This window comes from Gaeumannomyces tritici, assembly GCF_000145635.1.
Source record: "Gaeumannomyces tritici R3-111a-1 unplaced genomic scaffold supercont2.4, whole genome shotgun sequence".
NCBI classification, from domain to species: Eukaryota; Fungi; Ascomycota; class Sordariomycetes; order Magnaporthales; family Magnaporthaceae; genus Gaeumannomyces; species Gaeumannomyces tritici.
In genome coordinates this window covers 977887-1004838 of record NW_008804548.1, presented here as the reverse complement: position 1 = coordinate 1004838, position 26952 = coordinate 977887, and the positions used below count along the sequence as shown (strand labels likewise).

General features: G+C 58.9%; 11 protein-coding genes across 11 annotated transcripts; 5 read left to right on the top strand and 6 right to left on the bottom strand.

Annotated features, from left to right (window-relative positions):
* Positions 1-130: 130 nt before the first annotated feature.
* On the bottom strand, positions 131-1752 carry GGTG_07759 (hypothetical protein; the record flags this gene model as incomplete). Its single annotated transcript, XM_009225585.1, has 4 exons — positions 131-242; positions 724-884; positions 1141-1287; positions 1528-1752. 4 exons carry the CDS (start codon positions 1750-1752, stop codon positions 131-133), a joined length of 645 nt encoding a protein of 214 aa, XP_009223849.1.
* Positions 1753-2238: 486 nt separating this feature from the next.
* Positions 2239-3755, top strand: GGTG_07758 (hypothetical protein; the record flags this gene model as incomplete). The annotated part of the gene is made up of 3 exons (XM_009225584.1): positions 2239-2289; positions 2345-3476; positions 3538-3755. The coding sequence occupies 3 exons, from the start codon at positions 2239-2241 to the stop codon at positions 3753-3755; spliced, it is 1401 nt and encodes a 466-aa protein (XP_009223848.1).
* A 101-nt stretch (positions 3756-3856) lies between these two features.
* On the bottom strand, positions 3857-6043 carry GGTG_07757 (hypothetical protein). The gene has a single exon (XM_009225583.1). It carries the CDS (start codon positions 5851-5853, stop codon positions 4645-4647), a length of 1209 nt encoding a protein of 402 aa, XP_009223847.1. The 5' UTR covers positions 5854-6043; the 3' UTR covers positions 3857-4644.
* Positions 6044-6645: 602 nt separating this feature from the next.
* GGTG_07756 (hypothetical protein) lies at positions 6646-7098 on the top strand (the record flags this gene model as incomplete). The annotated part of the gene is made up of 2 exons (XM_009225582.1): positions 6646-6789; positions 6910-7098. 2 exons carry the CDS (start codon positions 6646-6648, stop codon positions 7096-7098), a joined length of 333 nt encoding a protein of 110 aa, XP_009223846.1.
* A 319-nt stretch (positions 7099-7417) lies between these two features.
* Positions 7418-10476, bottom strand: GGTG_07755 (Sad1-interacting factor 3). Its single transcript, XM_009225581.1, has 3 exons — positions 9918-10476; positions 8296-9712; positions 7418-8213 (listed from the first exon to the last, which is right to left on the bottom strand). The coding sequence occupies exons 1-3, from the start codon at positions 9942-9944 to the stop codon at positions 7693-7695; spliced, it is 1965 nt and encodes a 654-aa protein (XP_009223845.1). The 5' UTR covers positions 9945-10476; the 3' UTR covers positions 7418-7692.
* Positions 10477-10604: 128 nt separating this feature from the next.
* On the bottom strand, positions 10605-14956 carry GGTG_07754 (CLAP1). The gene is made up of 2 exons (XM_009225580.1): positions 14403-14956; positions 10605-14319 (listed from the first exon to the last, which is right to left on the bottom strand). Exons 1-2 carry the CDS (start codon positions 14504-14506, stop codon positions 10902-10904), a joined length of 3522 nt encoding a protein of 1173 aa, XP_009223844.1. The 5' UTR covers positions 14507-14956; the 3' UTR covers positions 10605-10901.
* A 1840-nt stretch (positions 14957-16796) lies between these two features.
* Positions 16797-19123, top strand: GGTG_07753 (COP9 signalosome complex subunit 7a). Its single transcript, XM_009225579.1, has 2 exons — positions 16797-17738; positions 17814-19123. Exons 1-2 carry the CDS (start codon positions 17706-17708, stop codon positions 18660-18662), a joined length of 882 nt encoding a protein of 293 aa, XP_009223843.1. The 5' UTR covers positions 16797-17705; the 3' UTR covers positions 18663-19123.
* GGTG_07752 (RGS domain-containing protein) lies at positions 18749-20913 on the bottom strand. The gene is made up of 3 exons (XM_009225578.1): positions 20302-20913; positions 19555-20236; positions 18749-19466 (listed from the first exon to the last, which is right to left on the bottom strand). Exons 1-3 carry the CDS (start codon positions 20466-20468, stop codon positions 19230-19232), a joined length of 1086 nt encoding a protein of 361 aa, XP_009223842.1. The 5' UTR covers positions 20469-20913; the 3' UTR covers positions 18749-19229.
* A 220-nt stretch (positions 20914-21133) lies between these two features.
* Positions 21134-22456, top strand: GGTG_07751 (50S ribosomal protein L31e). The gene is made up of 4 exons (XM_009225577.1): positions 21134-21235; positions 21335-21432; positions 21552-21626; positions 21767-22456. Exons 2-4 carry the CDS (start codon positions 21337-21339, stop codon positions 21968-21970), a joined length of 375 nt encoding a protein of 124 aa, XP_009223841.1. The 5' UTR covers positions 21134-21235; positions 21335-21336; the 3' UTR covers positions 21971-22456.
* On the bottom strand, positions 22112-23755 carry GGTG_07750 (ubiquitin-conjugating enzyme E2-20 kDa). Its single transcript, XM_009225576.1, has 4 exons — positions 23601-23755; positions 23230-23496; positions 22782-23114; positions 22112-22682 (listed from the first exon to the last, which is right to left on the bottom strand). The coding sequence occupies exons 2-4, from the start codon at positions 23337-23339 to the stop codon at positions 22583-22585; spliced, it is 543 nt and encodes a 180-aa protein (XP_009223840.1). The 5' UTR covers positions 23340-23496; positions 23601-23755; the 3' UTR covers positions 22112-22582.
* Positions 23756-24431: 676 nt separating this feature from the next.
* GGTG_07749 (CAMK/CAMKL/CHK1 protein kinase) lies at positions 24432-26858 on the top strand. Its single transcript, XM_009225575.1, has 2 exons — positions 24432-24800; positions 24895-26858. The coding sequence occupies exons 1-2, from the start codon at positions 24712-24714 to the stop codon at positions 26465-26467; spliced, it is 1662 nt and encodes a 553-aa protein (XP_009223839.1). The 5' UTR covers positions 24432-24711; the 3' UTR covers positions 26468-26858.
* The last annotated feature ends 94 nt before the right edge of the window (positions 26859-26952 follow it).

Below are 26952 nucleotides of genomic sequence, written 5' to 3'. Positions count from 1 at the left end.
CATGCGCAATGTCCAGGCGTTCGAACTTCCGTCTGAAGCACACGCGCATTCTCGCGCACGTTCCGAGCGCATTGATCGGCTGGATCCCTGGGATTTCCGACGCACACCAAGAGTGATTTGCCTCCTTTTATCAGACCATTCTGTCCGCGACCTGCGGCTCGGCCATGTCCTTGTGCGCCTGCAGGTACCACCTGGGGCGGCCCTGTGGAGCCGTGGTCCAGAACAAGGAAGACACCCAGACCCTGCAAAGCACATGCAGCTAGCTCAGCTGGGACTTGCGCCCACCACAAAAAAGACGGCAGTTTCACAGGTCCTAAAGATTGAGTAGAATTGTTAATGCCGCGAGCTTTCCTATTCTTACTTTTGTGTATATTGCCGTTCCTATCATTATCTCCATCTTTATTCTTACTTTTCTTTCATTTTCCATACCTTTTCCTGTCCCTAACAGGAACTGCCATATTTTTGTGCTAGGCGTGGGGCTCAACTGGAAGCCGCCGCGGAGCCGCATGGCAGGAACCCCTTGTCTCGCCAATGCAGACCTCAAACCGCCTTTGTCAGGGGCCAGTCTCAAATTATCTGCTGTCGCCCTTTTTCCCTTTCAACCCGCCCGCTGGATTGGACGCCCAACTGCCGCCTGCCTATTCTCCCTTGGCTGGCCGCTATTTTGCTTTTTTGGCTCCCGCCATCCCTGCTGGCAGCGAGCGAGCGCCCTCGACCACCCACATCCCGCAGCACATCGATGAGGGCGTTTGCCGAAACGTCCGGGCACGCTGCTCCGTCGGTTGCAATTGTCCAGAGCCGACACCGTCGCGCTCGACAGATGGCCCCGGCCTCGCCGCCCAGTCGCCAGTGCTTGGCACGTCAGGGTCCGAGATGGCGCCAAGCTCTCAGTTCCCATTTCCCGTCAATTATCCTCGTTTCTGCATTGCCTTTTATTTTTTAAGCTTGTCGCCCCAGACCTCTAATTTAGGGAGTCATGATGCCGCTCCCATGGCTCTTCCTACCGGGCGTCTACGGAAACGAATTACGTACACCGCTGTTAGAGTCTAGCCTCTCGCCGGTGGAGGTGGCACCCGCGGTTGGTCTAGTTACCTAAGCAGTGACCTGGGTGCTCTGCCGGCTTGAAACCCGGCCCCGTACCCGATAGCGGGCCTCAGGAGCTTGAGGTGTGGTGTGTCGCGGTGTCGACGGTGCGGCAGTCTGCACCGGATGAAGCGCACAGAGCGCCGCGCGGACGGGCTCCTCGGGTGCCGACAGCCCTATTAAGTGTGCCGAAGGGAACTGTACCTACGGTGCAACCGTGGCAAAGACGCTGTTGTATCCATGTCCCACCCACTATTCCGTCCGAGCTGTGTTGGGATCTTTGCGTTTTCTTCCGTCTCTTCGCTTCCGCTCTTGCATTGCCTATTTGCTGTGATTTGACAGATCTGAGAAGCAGACCATCGGAGATCAAGTGGAAACAGGCAGGGCAAGGCAAAAGAGCAAAGGCCGAAAAAGGGGGCCAGCTCCCTGTCCCTGGCTCAAGACAGTTGAAACACCGTCGAGGTTGGCCACCACGTCGGCACATCCTGGACCTCGCTCGACCCATAACGTGGGCCGTCCCCCTAGCTGACCCCATCCGCCCGTTTCTTCTCTTCTCCACTTCGTTCTGTTCCAGTCGTCCACTTCATCCCGTCTTTCAGAGATCTCCTCCCGCGAGGTTGCCCATTCCTTTTTTCCCCATGTTAGCCCATCATTGACACCTTCGCTCATTCATTGACGTCGTTTTTGTGCTCTTGTTATTCTTCCCTTCTTTTATCTTGTTTTATCTCCATTTTCGTTTCCTTTTGTGTGTTCCGGCCGCACTTTTTCTATCAGACGAGTCTGGGACCTTGTCGTAGCCAGTCGCTCATTTTTACCTGGACGACCTCGGGAGCCGCCTTCCTCCCAACTTCAGACTTTGTCGTCACCGTCCTTTGCTTCTGGACAATCCTAATCATCGCGCGCGCCGGAGGAAAACAGTACCGTCACCGGACAACACCGACGAAACGATATCTTGGATTCTCACTCTCCTTAAAACCACTTATACGCACCGCCCCATCGGCTGCTCACTGGGTTGATCCCACTGGAGCGCCCTCTTCGACGATCAACCTCGACGGCTGGACTGTTGCCACACTCCTTTTGTGCATTTGTTGCAGACACTAGATGCAATAGACGATACCAAATCGGAGCGAGTTTGCTTTTGTGTTTAGTTTCAAGATGAGGCTGTCAAAGTTATTGTGGCTGGCTGGGTCGGCAACCCTTATCGAGGTGAGTTGAGGCCTTTCCATCCTCAAGCAAAACGTACGACTGACTTTTCCTTTAGGCCGCGGCGCTCGATCATAATGGAGGAGATGGAAAGCTGTCGAGGAGAGATTTCGTGGCATCGATACTTAGCATGCTGAACGACCCGAACGCGGTACGAAAGTTCACTGGCACGACGACCACGACTGTCGTTAAGACAGCACCACCAGGCGCCGAGGTCCCGATTGCAACGCCGCCGCCGCCGCCGACGAACAATGCTGGCGCAGCTCCCGCTCCCGCTCCCGTTGCCCCCGCCCCGGGCGTGATTCAGTCGATGGGCACCACACCGCCTGCTAGGAACTCGACAGGGGGTGCTGATGGAAAGGGCAAGGAGGGGAAGAAGAATAAGGAGGGGAAGAAAGACAAGGAGGGGAAGAAGGACAAGGGGGGGAAGAAGGGTAAGGGCGCAGAGAAACCGAATGCCTCGTCACCCGCGTCGGGTGCGGCTCCGGCAGGCGGCGCGGCCACTCCTGCCCCGCCGCCAGTCAACAATGCCGGTGGCGGAGCCGCGCCGAGTGGGCCTCGTGGTGGCGTCGGAGTCAGCATCATTCCGGTCCCTACTGCCCTACGAAAGACGACGCCAAACGGAGCGCCGGCCGCCTCGCCGGCTCCCGTCGCCGCCCCCGCCGCCCCGCCCGCTGCCTCGCAGGCTCCTGGTGCTGTCACCGGGGCCAACCCGCTGCCGCCCCCTTCTGGAATCTCGTCCTTGCCCGTCTCCACGCTCCCGCCGCCTCCCGTTGGAACTGCGCCAAGCGCTGAGGCTCCGCCAGCGGCCCCTTCTGCTCCGGCCGCTTCGACTCCTGTCGCTTCAGCTCCTGCCGCATCCACGCCCGTAGCTTCCGCTCCAGGTGCTTCTGCCCCGGCTTCTTCCGCACCGGTCGCCTCTCAACCGGCCGCTTCTTCCGCGCCGGCTAGCCCCATAGCCTCCGCAGTACCGGCACCATCAGCCCCGGCTGCAGCTCCTATCGCCTCGGAAATACCCGTGTCCTCGGCCCCCTCGGAACCCGTTGCCTCGTCCCTAGCCCCTCTCCCGCCTGCGGCTGAGACCTCGGAACCTGTCGCCTCGTCCCTAACCCCTCTCCCGCCTGCGGCTGAGACCTCGGTCCCCGCGCCCAGCTCGGCCCCTACTCCTATCGCAGCACCTCCCCAGCCTGGTAAGTCATGTCTAACTGAGTGTCGACTCGTTGTGCAAACTCTAACATTATTGCCGTATAGCTGCGACCCAAACCCCACCTGCTCCAGCGGCATCGCTGGCCCTGCCAGTGGCCGGAGCTCCTGCGCCGACCCCGGCACCCGACACCAACAACGCTGCCCAGCCCAACATCGTTATCCCCAGCAACTTGTCGCTCAACTCCAAACTCAACCTTGGGAACCTGGCCAACCCAGCAAACGCAGCCAAAGCGCAGGGCCTTGCGGGCTTCGGCCGTGCCTAACATCCCATTCGCAATTACTTTTGGAGATCAATGCGTCCTTTCCCTCTCTCAGAACGCCGCTGCAGATGTGCGCCGTCGCAGTTCAAAAGAAATGAAACAAATGCGCTGGCTACGACTTTTGATTCGGGGTATCTCATACTTTTTGGACGCGACGCACATCCTTGCTCCGAACCTTGGCCTACCTTGGTCGCCGGACAAGGATGAGGAAAACAGACAATTTGAACAAGCCCGAAAACACTTTCCTTGCTGCCTGTTTAATGTTTTCCCGTCATATACGAAGGGACAAGAATACCCACCCGCCTAGTGAAGACTGGCCTGGCGTCCTTTGGCTATTTCAATATTGTTTCCACATTCATACCCTTTTCTCTCTTTTTCACCGTAGCCTCGTTTCAACTTTCCTTTCGCTAATGTTTGCCCGCAGCATAAGTTAACTCGTTTTCCCGGAGGCTCCTGGTCGTCGTTTTTTTCTCAACGCGACGCCGTTTCTTGCTGTATCTGTCAGGTCCTGCTTTGGGGGGACAGGATAGGCAGGGCAATGAGTGGCGGTGCTGGAACGAGGATGATTGTTTCCCAAAATGTACATAGTGTTTCAGTTCTAAATCAAGAAATAACCAGAAAATCGGAAAGGGGAATGTTATCTCGAGCAAGTGTTATGACAGGGCTTCCCCGAGCCTTTGTAAGTATAGATTGGCACAGGCGCGTGTAAAGATGTGATTTGGAAGTGATGGGCGGCTCGGTGTTTGCTGTTGTAGCATTGCGGTCTGGTCTTGCTGTTCTATATGAACTTGTAGAGACACAACGCGCAAGGTCCCATGCTGGATCTAGTTCCAATGGGAAGCAGCCCTCACGGTCAGACATTTTACTCTCTCTCGCTCACTTGTCTGTTCGGTCATGGCCCCGCATCTGCCGTCTGCGCCTGCTGGGCGGCCAGGCGGCGCTGCTTCTTGGCCTGCCTCTTGCTGAGCTTCTGGCCGGCCTCGTCGGCCACGTCCCCAGCGCCGGCCTGCTCGCCGTTTTTTCTCTTGACGCCGCCCTGCTGCTGCTGCTGGTCGCCGTTGTGAGCTTTCCCGCTTGGTGCGCCCCCGTCTCCTGCGGCACTGGCGCCGGCTGTTTCGGGACTCGGGTCGTCGTCGACGGCCATGGCGTCGTCTTGACCTTTCCTCCTCTTGCCGCCGTCAGCGCTGCCCCCGCTGGTGACTTTTTGTTGTTGCTGTTGTTGCTTCTGCTTCTTGCGCCCCGTGACGACGGTCGTTTCGCCAACAGCCCCAGCGGCAGCAGCAGCAGCGGCCCCGCCACCAGCGGCCTGGACGATGTCGACGACGCCGCGAAAGGACGAGCGCTTGATGCCCTCGTTGACGACGACGCCCCTGGGGGCAGCGGACAGCGCCTCCAGCCCCTTGTCGGGGGCCAGGCCCCACACGGCCAGCAGATTGACAACGTCGGCGGGGGCGCGCAGCAGGGCCGGGCGGGAGGCGGGGCAGCCGCTGCTGACGACGAGGCCGCGGCCCTTGCTGGCGCGCACGAGGCCGACGAGGTTGGCAACGAAGAGGGCGCGGGCGCGGTTGTTGCTGTTGTTGTCGGCACCATCGCCGGAGGAGGATGAGGAGGAAGAGGACGAAGAAGGGACGATGGCCTGCGAGTAGCACACCTCGAAGCGCACGCCGCGGCGTACGGCGGCCATGACGGGCTTAGGGCGGAAGTGGTAGCCGAGGTTGGAGGCCAGGTCGAGCGAGATGACGGACGGCTCGGCGAGCGCGACGCAGGCGTGGGAGAAGGCGGCCTCGGTGGTGGGGCGGACGGCGAGCACGTCGTAGGCGGCCGCGACGGCGTCGAGGCGGTGGTTGTCGCGCGGGTCGGCCATGTGGACGGTGGCGCGGCGGAGGATGGTGGACGGCAGTCGGCGGCGGTTGTCGGTGGAGGAGGAGGAGGAAGAAAGGAGGGGGATCGGGTTCGTGATGGGCGACGGGATGGGCAGGCGGCTGATGGTGTGGTTGAGCGCCACAACGTCGTAGCCCAGCACGGCGGCCTGGCGCAGCGTGCAGTCCAGGGCGTCGGCGGGCGTGGACGGCGTCCATGCGATGTTGAGGTCGTAGATCATTGTGGAGGGAGGGGGGCTGACTTGTTGAGCACGCGGGGAGCGGCGTTGGACGGGAGCGGCGACTCCCCCCGCACGGCTACCTGGCGTTCATGTGTGTGTGCGCGCAGGGGGTGGTTGCGCGGGGCAGATGGTTGATGGCATTCACGTTGAAGGCTTGGTCGCGTCACGCTGGAGCTACTTTTTTTTTTTTCCTGTCAACGACAGCTGGAGCTAACACTCGCCTTGGCGGGGCCGAACCCGCAGCAACAAGCAGGTTCCAAAAATACACAAAGGTACTCCAGCGGGCCCCGCTTGACCCTGGCCTTGGCGTGCGCCAAATGCGTCAGAGCCAGGCCCTGTTGGGCAGCCTCCCGCTGTGGCTTTGCGGGGACGGTTGCGTGTCCCTCGCTCAGGTACCTGGATCCATGACGCCTGAGCGTGCGCCATTGGCAGCAGCATCGCCTCGTTTCGTTTCTACTTGTACTGCGACTCCCAAGAACTCCATTCGACGCCGTCTTTGCTTCTCCCGTCGCCACCTCAAAAAGCACTCTCGGGATGGACAGTCATCTCTAAACCTGCGCTTCATTCAATCCCTGTACCATAGCCCCCGGATCAATCAACCCAAACCGCGTCCCAGCTCTTTCCATCTCTCGCCTCGCCGCTTGAGCTCCCATCTTCGAATCGAATCCGAGTCACCACCACGAAAGCGCGAACGTAAACCCAAACCCCAGCGTCTGGCCACCGGGCCGCCGCCTACTACACACACACACACACAATACACACAATACACACGCGCGCGCCGCCCCAGCCGCAATGTTCTTCTTTTTCGTGTGCGGCGAGCACAAGTTCCGCAGCGAGGTGGACGGCTACCAGGGCCTGACGTGCCAGTGCCACAACTGCGGCAACTGGGCTGCCTCGGTCGTCAAGACGCACCCGTGGTTCACCCTGTGCTGGATTGTAAGCTACCTTACCTATTTCTCGACAAAATCCGTTGTTGCTGTTCTGGTTGCGGTCGGTCGACTTCCGCGGGCAAGAAATCGCAACAAAGAGACTAACAAACACCCCCCTCCCGTCTAGCCCATAATACCATTCACTATCAAGGGCTACGTCGACGTCAGCTGCCGCGTCTGCAACTTTGCCCAGCCGCTCACGCACCGCCCGGACGTCCAGCAGATGGCGGGCGGCGGCGGAGGAGAAGCGCCTCCGCAGTACCCGCTGCAGCAGGCTGGTCCGCCGCCGCCCCAGCAGCCGATGCGATATGGTTAGACTACACATTGTACGAATGCACAAACCGGCGGCTAGTGACGGCCCTGAAGAGATGGTTGCGCGTGGACGAATTACCGGACTCTTAAAAGTCCGAGGAGCATGTTTTTTTATACCCCTTAATTTTACCACAGCAGCTATCTGTGGCGGTGTTGGAGGCGTCTTATCCCTAAATCTCGTGGCGGGCGAGCCATTTTTTGTTTACCTCTGTTATGTTCAGTCGGTACCTTGTTGTTTACGCCTGTTTATTTTAACCGTTGCCTTGTTGTCGACCTGTGAGCTTGCCGTATATTCACATCATGTCGCACGCGTTCTCATACCCCTGTTGTGAATTTAACTTTTCGGTTTCATAAGCTATTTTTGTTGGTCCTACTCAGGTGCAAAAGTCATAAAATAGTAAATGGGCAAAAATAGTAAACCGAGCATTTGGTATTTCTTCGCGGAATAGCCCTCCCCCAGCCCAAAAGAAGCGCAGACGAGAATAAAAAAGTTTACAACCTGGTTAGTATGCCAGCGGGGTGGTGTTAATGGTAGTGATACAGGGGCGCAAAGTCAAGTGTAGACCCAGAATAAGACAAAAAAAAAAAAAGGACACAGCTAGACGCCCGCAAACGTCTTTCCGACGTGATCGGACCCGCACACGGCCACCTTCTCCGACGCCGTCAGCCCCTGGCCCCAGGCGCGGAGGTCCTCGAGCGAGATGTCGGCCTCGGCCATGGACTTCCAAATCTGGTCGCGGAGCTCGAGCCTGCTCTTTGGCATCGCCACCGCGGCAACGGCAGCTGCAGCAGCCTCGCCCCCGATCCCGTCCCCGTCCCCGCCACCGCCGCCCCTGCTCCGCTCCTTCTCGAGCATGCCGAACCGGAGCGTGACCTCGGACACGGTGACGAGGATGCTGATGACGATCAGGATGATGATGATCCACGTGATGGCGCTCATCTTGGCGTCGGCGACCGAGTCCGACAGGATCTCGGCCAGGTCGAGGAAGACGCGGCAGCGCTCGTTGAGCACTTTGATGCGCTGATCGATCTCAAGGTAGTCGCGGATGGCCACGTAGAGCGGGTGCAGCGTCGGCTCCGAGTCCCAGAAGAAGTTGGGCACGTCGAGGATATTTGAAGCTTTGAAGTAGCAGTCGACATGTTAGCAAACACCAGCTTCGTGCCCGGGAAGCCTCTAGTAGCACCACCAGTAGATACTTACACAAGTTGATGTCGACACGGCTCTTGAACAGCCGCCCCAGAATCTTGACAATCTCGGTCCTCGACATGGCCAGCTCGCCCGTCAGGGCCAGCTGCTTGGGCACGTGCTGCGCGTCCAGCATGGTTTCCGACATCTTCTCCTCGAAGAAGCAGAGCTTGGTGCTCTGCGCGATGGCGTGGCTGATGGTCAGTTTGACCATGTGGTCCGACCGCGGGAGCAGCGTGATCATGTCGTTGAACACGCGCGGCCGTTTGGCGTCGGAGCTGTACTCGAAGTGGAACTCCTCCGTCTCGAAGTCGGCCTGGTCCAGCGGCCGCGTCAGGAGCGAGACGCCCGCCTCTCCCTCGGCGAACGTCAGGTCCGCTAATATGTCCTTCTCCTGGCTCTCGGTAAAGTTCCAGAACACCACGACGCCGTACGAGAAGACGAACATCTCGGCAAAGTTCTTGGCCTCGGCCACCAGCCTGTCCACCGGGCTGGGCTCCGTGGCGTCTGAGTGGTGCGGGAAGTGTCCGTTCTCGTCGACACCGTGGCTGGCGCCGCCGTTTGCCCCTTCGCCGTCGCCTTCGGCGGACCGGGGGTGGTACTCGTCACAGTAGCCCATGTGCTCGTCTCGGCGCTCGCTCCGCTCGATTTCCAGGTCCAACACCGTCTTGCCCGTGCCTGGAGTTTTGAGCACCGGCCGACTGCGGACGCGGTAACCATCAATTCCGGGCAGCAGCGGCAGGTGAAATACCGTGTAGAGGCAGTCGTCGTACAGCTTAGCTTTGGCCCCGTGCTTGGATCGTAGGAACTCGGCCGTCGTCTTCATCTTGTACGCCTGCGCGGTGCAATATGCAGTCAGGCGCGACACGCGCTCGCCGCGCTGCACCTTGGGAAGGCGCTCGGCGATGCTCTTTCCGCGTATACCGCCTCGTTTGCGCAGCACGTCCAGCTCCTCGTCGCGCAGTGGCCCGGCCTCCTCGTCGGCCGCGAGCGCCGCGTTCGCCTGCAGCACCGAAGGCGGGAGTGCGGCCGTGTCGTCCACTGTATCCTCGTCATCGTCGTCGTCGTCCTTCTCCGTCTCGGGCAGGAGCACGAGCTTCTCGCTGATCTTGGTCGTCCTGGATGGTACATTCTGCAGGCCCGTTCTTATGCTGGCGAGGGTCGGCAGGCCGCCGTGGCTGCCTCTCCTTGCCGAGGGGCCTCCGGTTCCCGCTCTCATCATGAGTGGCGACGGCCCGGGCTGGCGACCGCCTGTTTGGAAGTTGGGTGGCACGCGCGGCTGCCCAGATGGAATCTCCGAGGCGTATTGTAGCACATTGTCGACTGAAACAAAGCGCATGGGCATTTTGGAGCTCGATGAGTGGCCGGGATTGGGGCTTCCCTGGCGGCCAGTGGCACTCCGGACGGGCGCGCGATCGCGCGAGTCGGTGACCTATCGAGCGGTTGGCGGTTCAGTCAGCTCTGCGTGCCTTAACATGGTATGCTCCTTGAGCGCTTGTCGCGAGTGATTCCAACCAGAGTAGTCCAATGTCACATGGAAATGGGGCCAGAAACAAGGAGGAACATGTAGGCGCGTGAAGGGGGAAATATTCTGGAACTCGCAAGCAAACAGTGTCGGCCGACATTGGGAGCATTACCAGGAGGGACGGGTTGCGTTTCGACATTTTGTCTGGTCTGCTTTCGGCCAGCCAACACTATAGCTGCCTGTTGCTGCCCCTGGCCTGGTGCTACGACGGAGGGAATCGAACGCGGGGTCTGGTATATCTATGATCTGTGAGGAAGATCGAGTGTCGTCGTGGTTGCTGAGCAATTCCCGCGAAGCAAAACGGAAAATAGGCTTTGGGTCACTGCACGTCCATTGGGCGGTCTCGTTACAGATATCGGAAGGGCGTCGAATCGGGCGTCCGGGATGTGCCGTGCCGCGGGGGAAGCACGAGCTTTGGGTCGAAATGACCGTAGGAGTAATCGCCGTCGTCGATTGCTAGCAGAGAGGGAGAGGGAGGGAGCGTTCGAAGAAGAGGATTCCGTGCCGGACCACCAGGATCAGCAGGAGGTACGCAGTATTGAATCGGGGCCGATTGATCCTGGCCGAGGGTTTGTCTAATAATTGTTGCTGCGTCGTTCGTTGACTGCAGAAATATAAAAAGGACAAAAACGAAAAAAAGAAGGCGGCGTGGATTGTTGCGAACGCGGAATGACGACGAGATTGGCGAACTTGTGCTGCACGCGCGCCGTTCTGGAATCGTGGTGGCTCCACGCCGCTGAAGCCTTTCCCCACACATGGCGCCCACCCTTGTCACTTTGTCCCACGCGTTGGATTTGAAGACTGTTGGTCACACAGCAGACGTCATCATTTCCACAGATGGCAGTCTTACACATAACAGAGGGTTTGTTTGGGCAGACAAGCTTGATAGAAACATGTGCAATAAATAGCAGTATATACGACGAAAAACAACAACAGACTTCTCCAGCTAAAAGAACGCTATGCTCTAAATACTAAGTGGCAAAAATATAGTATGCAAAATGACGCCAGATACCACAGCAGATATGTACAAGCTTCTTGCTGCAGAGCGGGGGGTACGGAGCCGGACAGTCACCGCCCGTCTGCAGTGACCCGAACCCTAAGCGGCATCCAGGTTCGAGAGTGGTACGTATCCCTCGTCTCTCCTCTTGCCACGGGCGCGGCCCGAGACCCGGTCGAAGAGGTCGCGGGCGAGGACCAGCAAGCCCCCTAAGGGACCCCAACCCCAGCCCTTCCTACGGAGCCCGCCGCGCTCGTCGTACAGGGCCTCGTCCATGTACGAGGGCCTGCTCCAGAACTTGAGCAGCAGGCTGCTGAGCACGACGCTGACGCTCGACAGCGCCATGGCCGCGCCCGCCGCCATGGGGTGCAGGTGGAGGCCGAGGGGGAGGAACACGCCCATGGCGAAGGGCAGACCGACCACGTTGTACATGCACGCCCAGGCCAGGTTCATCTTGATGCGGTTGAAGATGTAGCGCGCCAGGTGCAGCGACGCCGGGATGTTCATGAGGTCGTCGGGCCGCATCAGCACCACGTCGGCCGCCTCCATGGCCACGTCGGTGCCCGAGGACATGGCGATGCCCACGTCCGCCGTCGCCAGCGCCGGCGAGTCATTGATGCCGTCGCCCACCATGGCCACCACCTCGCCCTCGTCCTGCATCTGCTGCACGATGGTCTGCTTCATGTCCGGAGAAACGCCGGCATACACGTTTTCGGGCGCGATGCCCACCACGGCAGCCACCGCCACAGCTGTGCTCCTCTGGTCTCCTGTCACGATTGCCGTTTTGATGCCCATGCGGTGCAACACCGCAATCGCGGCCGCCGCGCCCTCCTTGATTGTGTCCGCGAGGCAGAGGTGGCCCGAGTACTTGCCATCGATGGCGATGAAGATGTTGGTAGTTCCGGCAGACGACGCGCGGGACGACTTTGAGCGTTTCGCAGCCTTGTCGTTGACAAGCTCTGATGCCTGGATAGCGTCCTCGGGGACAGCGACATTGTTCTCGGCCAGGAACTTGACATTGCCCACCAGGACCTTGAACCGATGCCGCTCACTGTCCGACGCCGGCTCGACCAGGGCGCTGATACCCCGGCCGACGGCCGCAGCGAAGTCGCCCACGCTGCCGTCGATCATACCCTCAGAGTCGAGACCGAGCTCAGTCTTGGCTGCTCCAAGGACGGCCTTGCCTACAGGATGCTCGCTTCCCATTTCCGCCAGGCCAACAATGGTCCACCACATGCGCCGGCGCCATTCGCTGTCCTGCCAGTGCGGCGCCACGATGGCCTCAGCCACGCGCATCTTGCCGTAGGTGATGGTGCCGGTCTTGTCCAGAACCACCTTGGTGATCTTGGTTGCAGTTTCAAGAGCAGCACCACCCTTTACCAGGATGCCCTGCTCGGCACCGACACCCGTCCCAACCATGACAGCAGTCGGGGTGGCGAGACCAAGCGCGCAAGGGCAGGCGAACACGATGACCGAGATACAGAGCTGGATGCAGACAAAGATCTTGCCTCCGCTCTTCTCCTCCAGGAAGATCTTGGGCGGGTTGGAGAGGACGTGAGACAGAACCATCCACGTCGCAAACGTGAGGAATCCGAGAACAAGGATGCAGGGAACAAAGTAGCCAGCAAGAGTGTCGGCGAGCCTCTGGATCGGCGCCCGCGTCGTCTGCGCATCCTGGACGAGCTTGACGATCTGGCTGAGCTGTGTGTCGCGGCCGGCCCGGGTGACGCGGAAGTCGACCCGGCCGTGCCCGTTGACGGTGCCGCCGATGAGCCAGCTGCCCTTCTTCTTCTGCACGGGCATCGCCTCGCCCGTGACCATGCTCTCGTCGACATAGGTCTCGCCCTGGACAATCATGCCGTCGGCCGGGATCTTATCGCCGGGCCGCAGAATGACAACGTCACCAACCTGGATCAGCTCTGTGGGAATGACCTTCTCCTCGGCCGCATTCCCCTCCTGGGCCGACTCCTTGGCCTCACTGGAGGCAGCACCATCGGACCAAGTCTCGGCAGCCTTCTCCGCTGCGATTGGGTCGGCGTAGATGGTGGCCATCGACGGAGCCAGGGACATCAGCCTCGACAGAGCCTTGGAGGTCTGACCCTTGGCGTTGTTCTCGAGGAAACGTCCCAGCGTAATGAAGGTGATCAACATAGTGCTGGTCTCGAAGATGGTGTGCGGGCGCGTATGTGGCTCAAACAGGAACGAGATGAGCATCGCCACACAGCTGAAGAAAAAGGCGGACGACGTGCCCAGTACCACAAGGACGTCCATGGTCGGGGATCCATGCTTGATGGACTTGTACGCGGAAACGTAGAACCGCTTGCCAATGCCGAACTGTACAGGCAACGTTAATACCAGGGACGCGATGTCGACGATGTAGAGGCCTGGCAGGATCCAAATATCGGCTACCGCCGGCAGCAGCATTGGGCAGACCATGTTGAGGAGGAAGACTGGAATTGCAAAGGAGAGGGAAACCCTGAAGGCTCTGCGCCACTCGTTGATCTCCCTGGTCTTGGCGAGGGATTCAAGCTGGGCGTTGTTGTCGTCGTTATCCGCAACGAGGGCGTTGAATCCCGCCTGCTCAACAGACTCGACGATGGCTCGGAGGCCAATGACGGTGGGGAAGTGGACAACCGTCAGCCTCGACGTGGCCAGGCTGATTTTGGCGGACTGGACACCCGCCAGTTTGGTTAACCTCTGCTCCAGCCCGGTTGCGGCGGTGGCGTCCAGGTTGCCGTAAAGCTTGAACTGTGAGGTGGCTGCCGCCCGGGAGGCATCCGAAGCATCGAGGACGGTCGATAGGATATTGGCGTCGAAGCCCCGGTCCTCAATGATCTCGGCGATCTTCTCCGCGCTCAGGACGCTGGGCTCGTGTGTGATGACGGCGCGCTCGGCGAGCAGGCTGATGTTGAAGCGAACGACACCCTCCACGTCCTTGAACCCGCCCTCGATGGCCGACGTGCAGGCTCCGCAGGTCATGCCCTCGATTGCCACCGTTGTGACCGCCGTGGCAGGCTGTTTGCTACTGGCACCCCCTCTTTGTTCCGATTCTTTCTCCTCGCTTTCCACGATCGTGGCACCAAACCCTCTGTCCTCAATCATCTCGGCGATCTGGTCGGCGCTAAGGACCGAAGCGTCGTGGTCGATCACGGCCCTCTCAGAGAGCAGAGATATGCTAAAGTTCTTGACACCTGCCACATCCTTGAAGGCGCCCTCCACGGCCGATGTGCAGGCGCCGCAAGTCATGCCCTCGATAGCAACCGTCGTCACCATGATCGGGGGCCCGTCGGCGTTGTCGTCGAATTTTGTCCGGCTCGGCAGAGGAGATGGTAGGTCGGTCGCGAGAACCTCGGCGTCGAAGCCGCGATCCTCGATGATTTCCTGTATCATTTCGGCCGAGATCTTTTGGGGGTCGTGCATGACCACCGCCCGTTCCATCACCAAGCTCACCGAGACGTTTCCAACGCCATCGACGCCCTTGAATCCGGATTCGACCGCAGAGGTACAAGCGCCGCAGCTGTTCAGGAACTTGTAAGCAGCCGTCGTGCGGTCGCAGCCCGCGCGGGCGTGGTATCAGGGAGAGGAAGGGCTTTTTCTCACGTCATACCGCCGACCTTGAGCGTGGTCGTCGCAATGTGGAATGTGGGTGTTGCCAGCGACGCCGACGCGCCCTTTCCGGGGACTTTGATGTTTGATGGAGCCATCGGAGCGCTGAGGCGGCTGGGAACTCGATCGCTGGGCGTTGATGTCGGCACGAGGCGGAAACAGTCGTCTTTTAGGGCTCCCTGAGCCGCAGAGCAGACACACAAAGGAGTCCGGATGTCCGGCCCTCAGATGGTGCCGTCTCTGAAAGTGGTTGTTCTCACAGCCGCGCGACAATGTCGGCCATGGACCAGGGCTGACTACAGCAATAGGACAGGGGGATAAAAATAAAAAGGCTTGCGGCGCTTGCGTGGACAAAGCTCGGAGCTAGCGCAGAGAGACGGAAACAAAGCACGCAAAGATCAGAGAAGCCCAGCTTCTCAGCTCTCTCTATTATGTTCGGGGGGTCGACACCCTTTGGGGGATGTGCTAATCCATGCGACGCTGCGGCCAAAAGGCAAAAATAAGAAAATGGGGAAAGGTGGTCGTCGGGATTTACGGGCCAGGCCAGGAGGAGTGAGGGCACCACTACATGGGCTGGCTGCGCGCTCAGCCGACGCTTCACCCTTTTCCCGACCATCCATGACTTTTCGAGATGGGGACCTTTCGCACCCACAGCGCTCCATCCAATGAGTCCACCCACACACACCCCTTGTCGCTGTGCCCGGACCTCCCGTTTCGGGAGGAGACTGTGTCGGCAAATGTTGCAACACGGTGCCTGTCGCTCAGACGAATCAATTCGAGCGCTGACAATGACAGCAGGGTTTCTAGAATAGCCTGGGAATATGAGCTGTCACCGTCGGCTGATGGTCCCGACAAAGGCAGAGATTGAATCATATTGAAGATGACAAACGCCAAAGAGGAATTCTGGAGGATCGGCAGTGCAAATTGAGCGAGGGTGCGAGGTTAACGAACCCTGGGCAGCGACAGCCAGCGAAATCAACAGGGTGGCGCACCATATTTCGGGCCCAGGACAAACTATTGCCGTTGATGGCCTTTGTCTGCTTGGCCTGATGCCGACGGTCTTGTCCGATAGCCTTGTCGCGCCACCTCGCCCTCCGACCTTTTGCATTGGTCGGGGAAACCCAGCGTTGAGAATCGGGGCAGCGAGCGATGCAACCTCTCGTCGTCAGTCTGGGCAGGATGTGCCGAATACAAGTCCTCACGGCCCTCCATCTCCGCTCACCTGCGCCCACCAAGATAACAGACACTTGGCAATATCAATTCCTGGGAGGAGCTGTATACGTAAACGCATCAAGGGTTGACAGACCTTCGGAGCCTCCCACCCACGCCCACCACAAAAAAAATACGGCTTCTACCACTCCTATTGTTATTTCTGTTTTTATTCATCCTTTTCCCTCTCCTTTTATGTTTGGTTCCGTGCCTATTCCTGCTTCTATTCCTCCAAGGAACTGCCATTTCTTTTGTGGTGGCGTGCCAGGCTCACCAACTTATCTATATTATAGCGCCCTCGCAAAGCCCACGTTGACGCTTTCAAACTATCTTCGACTTCGACACGCAGGGAGTCTAGAACGATGTCTACGGCATAGGACTCTCAGGAACAGGTACAGTATTTAACACATTTTCCCTTTCGGGCCACGGTGGAGTCTGCCGTGTCAAGATCATGCTCGCCAAGATTGCAGTCTAGGAGACGCGGTCTAAGACGCAGCCGGATTCCGCGGACGTTGTGCTGATGAAGGCATACGCTGAGGCGGTGCATGACGGCGGATCCATTTCGCACTAGAATCACGGGGACCAAGAGGGAGTGGACAACTTGGCCCCATGTGCACGGGCAAGTGAGTTGAGCGACTCGGGGCTGAGCGGAGAGAGACAGTTCGTGAGCATGAGTCCCGTACCTTTGCAGAAGTATTGGATCCTGCTGAGGAACAAGCGGGCTGTCCCGCCCCAAAATCACTCCGGATTCGGTGAGTAGGTGTCATGGCGTGCATCTAGCTGCAGCCATGCTTGAACGAACGGGAGGGTCTGGTGGCCGCTCGGAAGGTGGCACGCCCACCACAAAAAAAATAGCAGTCTTACAGGGTTCAGGTGTTGAAGCGTTAATCCCACGGGCTTTTCCTATCCTTATTTTTCTTCCTGCCATTATTCATGTTATGATTCCTGTCATTATTCCTGTTGTTATTCCTTCAGTCGCCTTTCTGAGCTTGGGTGGAACTGCCATCTTTTTTGTGATGTGCGTGTCCCCTTGGGTCCCATTGATTCTCTTCCTTCCTGTACAGTGCGACTGTTTCCAGGTGTGTCTGTAGTGAGAATGTTTCAAGGCTGGATCGTGCCCGCTCCCAGCATCGACGGCGCTGCCCTATCGCATTCGAGATTTGTTGCCGCCAGGCGTCAGGGGACGCAGGACGGAAAGTCCCCTGCTGGTCAGATGTCAAAGCGAATGAATGGATGTGGGAACAGCCGGATTCACACGACCCCTGATAATGGAGGCAAAATCAAAACCTCAAACAAACATGACACAGCCACGAGCGGCACCTGAGATTCTTTCGCTGGTCCGTCCCCATACCGCCCGTACTTCATGTTGGTCTGGAAGAACATGCCATGTTTCTCTTGGCGTCTCTCACCCAGCTCCTTCGTGATTCCATGGCTCCCTGGCCCAACGAGTGGTTAGATTCGCGGATCTCAAGGCTTGTTTTCACGACGCGTTGCGACGCCACTCGGCTGGCCCTGCTTTGGGACAGGCGAAATAACTGGAGAGGGGTTACAGGCGAGCGACGTGCCAAAACCCCGAGCTTATCAGTGTGTGTTCGCGGCGGAGGGGGTGGCGGTCGGTTGCTTCCGTGGGTTTACGGTCTCGGCTCCTCCTTCATTCCTGTCACCTCGCCCCGTTTGTAGAATTGCTTGGGTTGGATGCTATCCTTCGTGCTATGGAGGACATCCATATGTCATTTTCACAGCAGAGGAATTTTAGCACCTCGAAATCCATGCCCTATTCCACTTCCACTGCAATGGGTGATATTTCTAGGCGGGCACTTAAGAGAGTGCAAAAAAAAGGCTGAGAAAATGCAGCAATGGCTGCCTGAATGTATTTTATCTTTTCCTTTCTTCAGACTCAAACCATTGCAGAAGCCATTGATGACGTCGATTCGGCTTCTTATGCAAAAACCCCGCAGGGCAGGCGCCCACCCCACTGTAGCCGCACCTAACCGCATGCGGTTGGCAGCCTGTCTCGACCTCATCGACGAACAGCCTCGTCCTCCAACACCGCCGGCCTGAAACACGCGAGAGGAGTAGACCTACAACATGGAGCAAGTCAAGGCGCTCAACGCGTTGGAGGTGCGTCCAGTCCGGGGCGCTGAGGAGGTAGCCAGAGCCATGTCAAACGTTAGCTAACCTCCCGCACCCTCGCAGCCCTTCCTGGCCCTATCCAAGTCGGCGACCTCGCCCCGGGCGGCGGCCGACCTGGTGATGCGCGCGACGTCGGCGCCCAACACCTTCATCTTCGCCGAGCTGCTCGAGCGCCCGCAGATCCAGGCCCTCGCCTCGTCCCCGGAGCACTCACCCGCCCTACAGCTCCTCCGCATCTTCAGCCACGGCACCTGGACCGCCTACTCGTCCACCCCGGGCCTGCCCGTGCTCAGCGACGCCCAGGCCCGGAAGCTGCGCCAGCTCTCGCTCCTCACACTGGCGCGCGACCGCGCCTCGCTCGCCTACGACGTGCTCCTGCGCGAGCTGGGGCTGTCGTCGGCGCGCGCGCTCGAGAACACGGTCGTGTCGGCCGTCTACGCCGGCCTGGTGCAGGCCAAGCTGGACCCGGCCGCGCGCTGCGTGCGCGTCAGCTCCGTCGCCCCGCTCCGCGACCTGGCCCCCGGGGCCGTTCCCGGGATGGTGGCCGCCCTGCGCGCCTGGTCCGACCGCTGCGTCGAGGGCTTGGCCGCGCTCGAGGCCGAGGCCGCCGCCGTGCGCGCCGCCGCCGCCGAGAGGCGCGCCGACCGCGCTGCCTGGGAGGACCGCTTCACGCGGCTCGTCGAGGACGAGAAGATGCAGGCGGACCACTCGGGGGGCGGCAGCGGGGGCCCCGGCGGCCTGGCCGGGCCGGGGAAGAAGCTCATGGGCGGGCCTGGTCGCCGCCTCGGCGGCTTCGGGAAGCGCGGAAGCACCCTGATGGAGAGCAGCGCCGCCGCCGACCCTGGAGACGAGGCCATGGACGTTGACGATGACGATGTGGAGGCCAAGAGGGCGAGTCGGCGGAAGTTATGAGAGGTTCACGTTCTGAGAGTCTCGTCGTTTTGACACCCGTCTCGCGGGAGCGGATCCTCACCTCTACGATCGGTAACAGAGTCGGGGACAAGGGGAGACGATACAAGCTGATATGGCGGAGAAACCAGACTCCAGCTGTGCCCGTCCCAAAATCACCATCCATATATCACAGGCACTTAAACTGAGCTAGGCGCTGCCTCAAAAGAAAATAGCAGCTCAACGCTCGCTTGAGATTAGTACTGACCATGTGATGCCGGCCTGCATGCCTCAAGTCCCGCACACACGCGTCCCACGATGGCCTAAAAGAGACAAGGGGAACCAGTGGTGCGATATTGTACAGTAAGTGGTATCCTAAACCAACCAAATAGTCCTTTCCGTACTCGTGAATATCGTAACGGGAATTAGAAGGAGAAAAGAACATTGCGATTGGTCTAAAGAAGGAAAACAAAAATACCAGGGTGAAAGCTCCAAGAATCAAGCCTTGACAAGCCAGTTAGCGCCGATGCTCCAATTCGCCGTGCCCAACAATCCATGAAATCCGGCCACCATCATTGAATGTAACATGATCTACAGTCTGCGGCCTGGAACTAGGATGAAAAGCACGAGCAGGGCAGCATCGATCAGTGCCGTGACGGCCAGGACCATCATTGACCGTTTTGCCAGAAGCTTGCGGATGTACGGCTCCCGAATCCGCGAGAAGTTGAATGGCGTGTATTCGCTGAAACCGAGAAGGGCGAGGATTGGGTCTAGCGAATATTGGTACGCTGCTAAGCAGTAGACACCGATGGTGAACGGCAGGATGAGCTGTGCCAAGACTGTCAGCAAATCTTCCACGGACACAAGTGCTCGTCACAGCAGAGCGAGTGTGCTGAGAGTGCTGGGATATGCTTACCCATAGCCTGGTTTGTCTGGAGGCGTCGAGAAATATGAGAACAAAGGCAGTCCAGAAGGCTCCAAACATCGACACCATGCCTATAATAAGGCGCATGATGAGCGTCGGGGGGATGAGATTGCCGAGCGCCTTCATTCTCAAGAAACCTGGGAACGCATCCCGCTCCATCGCCTGGAAGACGTAGTCCTTAGCCACGTCGAAGACTTCTGGGTCGTCGCGCCCAAAGTCCTCGATAGCCGTGGTGACGTCCTGTGTGATGGACCCGGGGAGCACAATCTCCCTCTCGGCCCCCGGAAGTAGGAAGGTGTACAGAATCTTTTCGGCCGAGGCGCGGATGTCTTCCCTGGCGACTGTGTGTTCAGGCGAGTTGGAATCGGTTGGGTTGCGGAGAGAGCCAGCACTATTCGGAGGGCGGCGGGAGCCGCTGCTTTGCGGGGAATCGTGGATGCCGCCTGGTGCGCCCTCCTCTCTAAGGAAGGCCGACATCTGAGCATCCTGATCCTTCTCCTTGCCGTGCGGAAATCGTGACGGGCCCGCGTCGTGGTCCATGGATCCCAGGCCCTCCAGCATCGCTGAGGACCGCTTCGATGCCTTCTCTGCGTCCGGCGTCCCAATAAGCACCGAACGTCGGAGCTCGCGGACGTAGTGGCGACATAGTGTCATGTGCTGGGCGACATCGAGCCTGAAGTACTGAGTTAGCATCATCGCTATTCCAACCCTTGCCAGAGGCGACAGAGACACCCGTACCAGAAGTCTAGGTAGTCGACGGATCGCTGCTGGTCTCTCATATATATGTAGAATGAGAAGAGGTCGACTGGAGGAAGCGTTCGTCGGCTGAGAACCTCGAAAAGAGTCGGCAGTCGGTTCCGATTCAATTCGGGCTGCGGCGATGGCGTGGTCGACATGTCGGTCATTTCGGCGGTTTCGACGGGCTGGTAGATTTGCGATTTTCCGAATGCCTTCTCGACGCGAGGTCGATAGGCTCTCGGAGCCAGTTTGACCTGTTGGGGTGCGGACGTGGAGAGAACAGTTGGGAAAGCGAAGAGTAAACGACGAGTTCCAACAAAGAGCTGATGACGGGGTGATTGTCAAGGTTGACTGTTCGTGCTCCCAATTTAGCCCCTGGCTAATCAGATCGCAGAGCTGACGGCGCGCAAGTGTCACGACGCGGGGGAAATTAAGGAAATTATCGACGCCGAGCCTATCGAGGCGTTGACGAGAACACGATCGGGACGGCGCCAGACCGATCGATGCGCCAATGGAGAGGCTGCGAGGTGTTTGTTGCTTGACACGGGTGTGGGTCGCAAATCCTCACATCCTGATGCGAAAGGGATGCAAGGAGGAGGCTGGCAGGCCGAGAGAGCAGTGGCAGAAAAGCCATCGGCGACAGGGGCAGCCGCTGGCTCGTGCGCACCAGTTACAGCCGAGGATCAGCCACTGAGAGCAGCAGGCCCATTGTCCATTAGATGGCCCGTGCACAAGAGTTGCAGCCCCAAAAATAGTCACGTGCAGACTTCAGGCCCTTGTGACTAAGCTTGCATCTCATTGGTTCCACGTCCCCTCCACGATTGCTCCTGCCCTAGGTGGACAATTTTGTGTGTGGGAATTCTGCAAGGCCGACTGAGAAACGACCAATTTTCCTCCAGCCCAGCAAAAGACCAACATCACGCCGCCGCAACCAGTAGGTCGCCTTCCCGCTCCCCGAACGAGACGAACACGACGAGATCGATTCGGAATAAACGGCTCATACTCCTAACACCCAATCTTTTTCACCCTTCAGAAATGTCGTCCAAGGTCGGAAAGAAGCCTGCGGGCAAGCAGCGCTCTGCCATTGCCGATGTTGTCGCCCGCGAGTACACTATCCACCTGCACAAGAGAGTATGTCGATGACCTCTGCGCCGGAATTCGAACCTGCCGCCTGTTTTGTCTCGTGTCGGCTTTTTGTTGGGCTATTGGCGTATTGTGCCCAGACAGCGCTGACAGCAACCCCACAACAGCTACATGGCGTCACCTTCAAGGACCGCGCCCCCAAGGCCATTAAGGAGATCAAGAAGTTCGCTACCCTGGCCATGGTACGAATCCCCTCGAATACCTGCTCCCACCGAAGAGGCGCGATTGCTGCGGCTCGCCTTGCCTGTTTGGAGAGATCGGCGATGGCCAACCGCGCGACGGGTGCTCACTGCCGGTGAACTATGTGCTAACCTTCCTCCAGGGCACCACCGATGTCCGCGTCGATCCCCAGCTCAACAAGAAGGTCTGGGAGGGCGGTGTGAAGGGCTGCCCCTTCAGGATCCGCGTCCGCATCTCGCGGAGGCGAAACGACGAGGAGGGCGCCAAGGAGAAGCTTTACAGCTACGTCCAGGCCGTCAATGTCAAGGACCCCAAGGGCCTGCACACGGTCGTTGTCGAGGAGTAAAAGTGGCGTTTACCAAGGAGAGGACGGACGGCACAACGGGTTTCTGGCGGCATCTGGGCTTTACGGAGTTTTTGATTGGCATTAGCTTCCTCAACCATCCCAAAATAAAAAAAAGGACACAAGCGAGGCGGCTCGACCAACCCTTTGCGCGCCCCGACCCCGCAGGCGCTGGACTGGCATACCGCGGATGGTTGTCATGGAGTACTGGAAGAGGCATCTGCATTTCACAAGGCCTCGGGTTACGTTATGGTTGGCGGTTTATAAATGACGGTCTTAAACGGCCATTTTTCTCATTTACCTGCTTGTCGCCCAAGGTCGGCGTACCTTGACGGCGCACCTGTGCCATGCTGGCCGGGTTACCTTGTTGACTCGAAGCAGAGCAGATCCAAAATACCTGGCTGTCTGAGCCCAGTCCGCGAGGTCGTAGTGCGCCCAGTGTCCCGTACAATGTCCAACGATTGCCGCCGAGTCTGAGGAAAGAATCAAAGTTCCCCGAGAACGCTCGTTACTCCCTGAGGAAATGCCACGCCGCTATATTGCATTGCTCCCAGAACCCCCCGAAAATCAATCAGGGAACAAAAAACCTAATGGTGGATGTGACCTTCCTTTGCTTCATTCGTCAATATCCTGATGACGGCCCAAGACCTTGCGCTTGAACTCTTCGAAGTCCTTATCCCACAGCTCGGCGGCCTCACCGTTCAGCGGTGATGCGCTGTTCCAGAGAGGGGCGTGGTCAGCAACGTCTCGGGGAGAACAGCCCGAAGGCGACATAGGCCACGATATCGGCAGCGGCAGGGGGAAATCGACTGACTTGTTCGGCTCGCCCAGCAAGCTCTGCAGGCTCAGCAGCACCGTCTGGATGTTGTAGGCGGCCGTCCACTTGTCCTTAAGGATGTCGAGGCAGATGCGGCCCGAGAAGTCGACGTTGGGGTGGTATATGGGCGTCTTGAACAGGACCGTGGGCGGGGCGTACGGGTAGTTGGCGGGGAAGGCGAAGGAGAGCTTCAGGGTCAGGCCCGTGTAGGGCGTGTCGTCGGGCCCCTCGATGGTGGCGGCCCACGACATGAGGTTGCCGTCGGCCGAGGGAAAGGCGGAGACGCCGGGCGCGGGCGAGGTCATGAGCTGCATCAGCTCCGTTTGCAACCTGGAAGAGAGCAAGGGGCCATGCGCCGCATGTTAGTCAAGCCACACCCGGGAGGGGCAGGAGGAGATGGGATGGGGAGGGGTCTGTCTCGAGGAGGACCCTGGCTTCCACTGACCTCTTGGTGACGCTCTGGGAGTCCGGGCCCTTCTTCGCGACGCCAGCCTTGGCGGCGGCCGGCGCGGTCCCCGGCGCCGAGTTCTGGCTGTCCTCTATGCTGTAGTCCATGGCGGGCGGTGAGAGCTGTGCCGAGTGTGACAAGGGGTGTGGGCCGGCCGGGTGATGCGCGACGTCGAGAGATGACGCTCTGTGTCCTGTTTGGCCCCCCGGGGGTGACTTGTGCTTTGTCGGACCGTTGCTTGGGGTGATGCTTGTTCCGCTAAGCCTGCAATAACGGGATGCGGGAGTAGCCCTGATTAATATAAGCTGATCACGAGATAACCCGAATTGGATTTATCCAAGACCTGTCAGCGGCCTGTGAATGCGTACCTGAATTAAGGAGTTTGTGGCAGAAGGGTTTCTAGGTTCGAGGTCCGGATCTGGTTTTTAATGCCGAAGAGAAAAAGCAAGAGGCAGTTGGGGGCTCAATGGATGCTGTAGGGGAATGCTGTGTGCGCGGCGGTTGCGGTCGAAAGAAAAAAACGGCACACCGACGGATGGGCCAGGCGAGCCCGAGGCCGTGGGGTGGAAACCCGTGGCTTTGTTTACCAGCCAACGTATCCGTCATCCAGCAACCGCGATAAACCACCCACCCCTGTCCCCTCTGGGAGGGTCCCGCCCCGGCAGGAAAGCGGGGGTACCTAACGGGCGGGCTTGAGCCGACAGTTTGCGCAAATGCGACGACATGCAGAGCCTCTAGGCCAATCGAGACGCGAGCGGCCGCGCCTCTCTGGAACAAAACAAGTGGTTTAGCCAGGAGCACGAGGGGAATTTCATACTGCCGATTCGCACTGATTCTACCATGACCGGCACGCCGAAGAGAGCGAATAATGGCGCCATCATGTCTGCAACAATCAAGGAAAGCTTGTGCAGATATAATTATTTCTCCGTCGCTCCCCGGGTCGTTTACAAGGCGAAGATGATATGCGGCAGCCATCCAGGCCACTCTACCCCCTCTGTTAGTTGGCAACCACAAGACTTGGCACGGCAAAGGAGTCTCGACTACAGGCGGACGATTCCACTCAACTACACGGTATTGACGCTAGAGGTACCGGGCCCACCTTCTAAAACTAGCCCTGTTAAAATCGGTATAGGCCAGCCGGAGTGCTTGTGGTCGCCATGCTGGGGATGTGTTTTTGTTTCCATCCATGGACTTCCCAGACGGGAAGTGGATCCCGCCTACCCAAATATCTCAAGCTGCAGCATTTCTGCCTTGGGCTGGTGCCTGGAACTTTCCCTCGAAAATCAAAGACCAGGGACTTTTCTAAACGATCTTATCACGAAGCAACAAGACCAGACCATTGATAATCGTGCAAGACAATCCTGACCGTGCACCTGTGCTGAACTGTCGACACCGCATATTTGCCGGATATCTGCTACCTCAGACCCAGCGAAATATTTGGTGCCATCGCTTTGGCGGTTGGTGCTGCTTGAAAGCAGGATGATCTCTCATTCCCAACTCGATCCTTTACCCAACGACCTTCCTTTCCGGTTTGTCTCAAAGACAATCGGCCGGGGAGCCTATGCCTCGTGAGTTTTGTGCTGCTCGGAGCATCTCGGACATAGAGCCAGCTATTTCCGAATGCCTTCATGGCGAGCTCTGCTGACCTCACCGCCACGACAGTATCAAAAAGGCCGTCCCTCTGGACAGGGACACTCCCGTGTTCGCGGTGAAGTTGATCCACAAGGGCTATGCAATGAAACATGGCCGCATATCGGCAAAGCAGATCGGAATGGAGGTGGCGCTGCACTCGCACATTGGCCAGCACCCCAACATCATCGAGTGGTTCGCTACCGGTGAAGACGCGACCTGGAAGTGGATTGGCATGGAGTTCGCCGAGGGCGGCGACCTTTTCGACAAGATCGAGGCCGACGTCGGCGTGCCCGAGGAGATCGCCCATCTGTACTTCCTGCAGCTCATCGGCGGCGTCAGCTTCATGCACTCCAAGGGCGTTGCCCACCGTGACCTGAAGCCCGAGAACATCCTGATGTCGGCGTCTGGCGATCTGAAGCTGGCCGACTTTGGAATGGCCACCCTGTTCGAGCACAAGGGCCAGAAAAAGCAGAGTACAACTATGTGCGGCAGCCCGCCGTACGTCGCCCCGGAGGTCCTGGATGTGTCCAAGAACGACAGACGGAACCCGCAGCAGGTGTTCAAGTACTCGGCCGACATCGTCGACATCTGGTCCTGCGGCGTGATCCTGTTCGTGCTGCTCGTCGGCAACACGCCATGGGACGAGCCCACGTCGACCAGCTGGGAGTTTGGCGAGTACATCAGGACCAACGGCCGCAGCACCGACGCGCTCTGGGAGAGGATACCGTCGGCCGCGCTGTCGTTGCTGCGCGGCATGATGAACGTCGACCCGAGCAAGCGCTTCTCGTTTGCGCAGATAAGGCAACATCCGTGGTTCACGCAGCACAATAGTCTCCTGACCGCCGACGGCTGCGTCTCGGACCCGATCCACCTCGCGACCCAGATGATGAAGAACCTGCACATCGACCTGTCCCAGGCACCCACCCTCTCGCAGAGACAGGCGCTCGCCGATGCTCAAGCGATGGACGCCGATGGAGCCGATCCCTGGGCCGCCAAGTTCTCGGCCACGCAACCAGAGGCGCCCATAACCGATGCCCTATTTGACTGGGAGCGGCCGACGCTCCGGACCATAGGCGCCATGGACATGCCGTCGACACAGCCGGTTCGAGGGCGTGGCAGTAGCACGACTAGTTTTTCGCAGGCTACCCGCGGCCGGGCCGAGGTTTTGGACATATTGTCCGAGGAGCCTTCGATGAGCCAGTTCGCGTCGACCCCTGGCGTGCCCATCAGCCTCACGCAGCGCGCCAGGCAGTTCCGCGACATTGTGCCGGCCTACTCGCTCACGCGCTTCTATTCGCACATCCCGCCCGGGCTTCTGGTTCAGAAGCTCAGCGACGCCCTGCATCAGCTCAACGTCCCTCTCCCCGCCCAGCCCGCGCCCACCGACACCAACCGGATCGCGCCAGTCAAGTTCAAGGCCCTCGATGGACGCGGCCAGAGCCTTCACGGAGACATCATGATCGACAAGATCATCATCGAGGGAGACCACGAACTGCTCGAGGTCCGCTTCGTCAAGACAAAGGGCGACCCTCTCGAGTGGAGACGAATGTTCAAGAAGATTGCGCTCCTGTGCAAGGATGCGATATTCAACAGCGAAGCCTAGAAGGCTCGCGATTGTATACCTTCTTCTTTCGAGCACACCTCATCCCCCATGGACGAGGACCAATGCCCACCATCGGCTCAGAAAGACTGAAGCGACACGACGGCTGTGTCGGCCGCGGCTCAATGCACTATTGGTAGCGACAGCGCATCATCCATGGGCCATGTATGGAGCTACTTTGGCGATTGTTATTTCTAGATATGCGTAGAGATTTATACCGCAACGAGAATGGTCACGGCAGCCCATGAATGTTTCTTGCCTAGAGTGTTTAAACCCCTGAGATGTGAGGTCATCGCAGGACCAGGGGGATGGAGATCCCTGTCGGATCGCGCTGCACGGTAAATTTTGGCGGGGCAATGCCCCTCGAGTCACGGATGATGCGAACGGACAGCCAATTTTGCTTGATGTATTTTGCCGCAAAGGGCTGCCAGACAGAGTGACTCTATCTGTGATACTAGCTGCCCCCAGTCGCCCCTCCTCCGCTCCCC

What these genes read in the sequence shown, in the direction of transcription:
- GGTG_07752 (XM_009225578.1), bottom strand. Translation starts at nt 20,468, where the DNA reads ATGACCGACATGTCGACCACGCCATCGCCGCAGCCCGAATTGAATCGG. An exon ending in GTCGACTACCTAGACTTCTG is followed by an intron (nt 20,237 to 20,301) that starts GTACGGGTGTCT and finishes TCAGTACTTCAG; the next exon opens with GCTCGATGTCGCCCAGCACA. An exon ending in CCAGACAAACCAGGCTATGG is followed by an intron (nt 19,467 to 19,554) that starts GTAAGCATATCC and finishes GTCTTGGCACAG; the next exon opens with CTCATCCTGCCGTTCACCAT.
- GGTG_07757 (XM_009225583.1), bottom strand. Translation starts at nt 5,853, where the DNA reads ATGATCTACGACCTCAACATCGCATGGACGCCGTCCACGCCCGCCGAC.
- GGTG_07751 (XM_009225577.1), top strand. Translation starts at nt 21,337, where the DNA reads ATGTCGTCCAAGGTCGGAAAGAAGCCTGCGGGCAAGCAGCGCTCTGCC. An exon ending in CTATCCACCTGCACAAGAGA is followed by an intron (nt 21,433 to 21,551) that starts GTATGTCGATGA and finishes ACCCCACAACAG; the next exon opens with CTACATGGCGTCACCTTCAA. An exon ending in AGTTCGCTACCCTGGCCATG is followed by an intron (nt 21,627 to 21,766) that starts GTACGAATCCCC and finishes ACCTTCCTCCAG; the next exon opens with GGCACCACCGATGTCCGCGT.
- GGTG_07750 (XM_009225576.1), bottom strand. Translation starts at nt 23,339, where the DNA reads ATGGACTACAGCATAGAGGACAGCCAGAACTCGGCGCCGGGGACCGCG. An exon ending in TCCCAGAGCGTCACCAAGAG is followed by an intron (nt 23,115 to 23,229) that starts GTCAGTGGAAGC and finishes GCTCTCTTCCAG; the next exon opens with GTTGCAAACGGAGCTGATGC. An exon ending in TTGCTGGGCGAGCCGAACAA is followed by an intron (nt 22,683 to 22,781) that starts GTCAGTCGATTT and finishes TCTCTGGAACAG; the next exon opens with CGCATCACCGCTGAACGGTG.
- GGTG_07749 (XM_009225575.1), top strand. Translation starts at nt 24,712, where the DNA reads ATGATCTCTCATTCCCAACTCGATCCTTTACCCAACGACCTTCCTTTC. An exon ending in GGCCGGGGAGCCTATGCCTC is followed by an intron (nt 24,801 to 24,894) that starts GTGAGTTTTGTG and finishes CCGCCACGACAG; the next exon opens with TATCAAAAAGGCCGTCCCTC.
- GGTG_07754 (XM_009225580.1), bottom strand. Translation starts at nt 14,506, where the DNA reads ATGGCTCCATCAAACATCAAAGTCCCCGGAAAGGGCGCGTCGGCGTCG. An exon ending in CTCAAGGTCGGCGGTATGAC is followed by an intron (nt 14,320 to 14,402) that starts GTGAGAAAAAGC and finishes GTTCCTGAACAG; the next exon opens with CTGCGGCGCTTGTACCTCTG.
- GGTG_07753 (XM_009225579.1), top strand. Translation starts at nt 17,706, where the DNA reads ATGGAGCAAGTCAAGGCGCTCAACGCGTTGGAG. An exon ending in AGGCGCTCAACGCGTTGGAG is followed by an intron (nt 17,739 to 17,813) that starts GTGCGTCCAGTC and finishes GCACCCTCGCAG; the next exon opens with CCCTTCCTGGCCCTATCCAA.
- GGTG_07755 (XM_009225581.1), bottom strand. Translation starts at nt 9,944, where the DNA reads ATGTCGAAACGCAACCCGTCCCTCCTG. An exon ending in AACGCAACCCGTCCCTCCTG is followed by an intron (nt 9,713 to 9,917) that starts GTAATGCTCCCA and finishes ACCGCTCGATAG; the next exon opens with GTCACCGACTCGCGCGATCG. An exon ending in CCGTGTCGACATCAACTTGT is followed by an intron (nt 8,214 to 8,295) that starts GTAAGTATCTAC and finishes GCTACTTCAAAG; the next exon opens with CTTCAAATATCCTCGACGTG.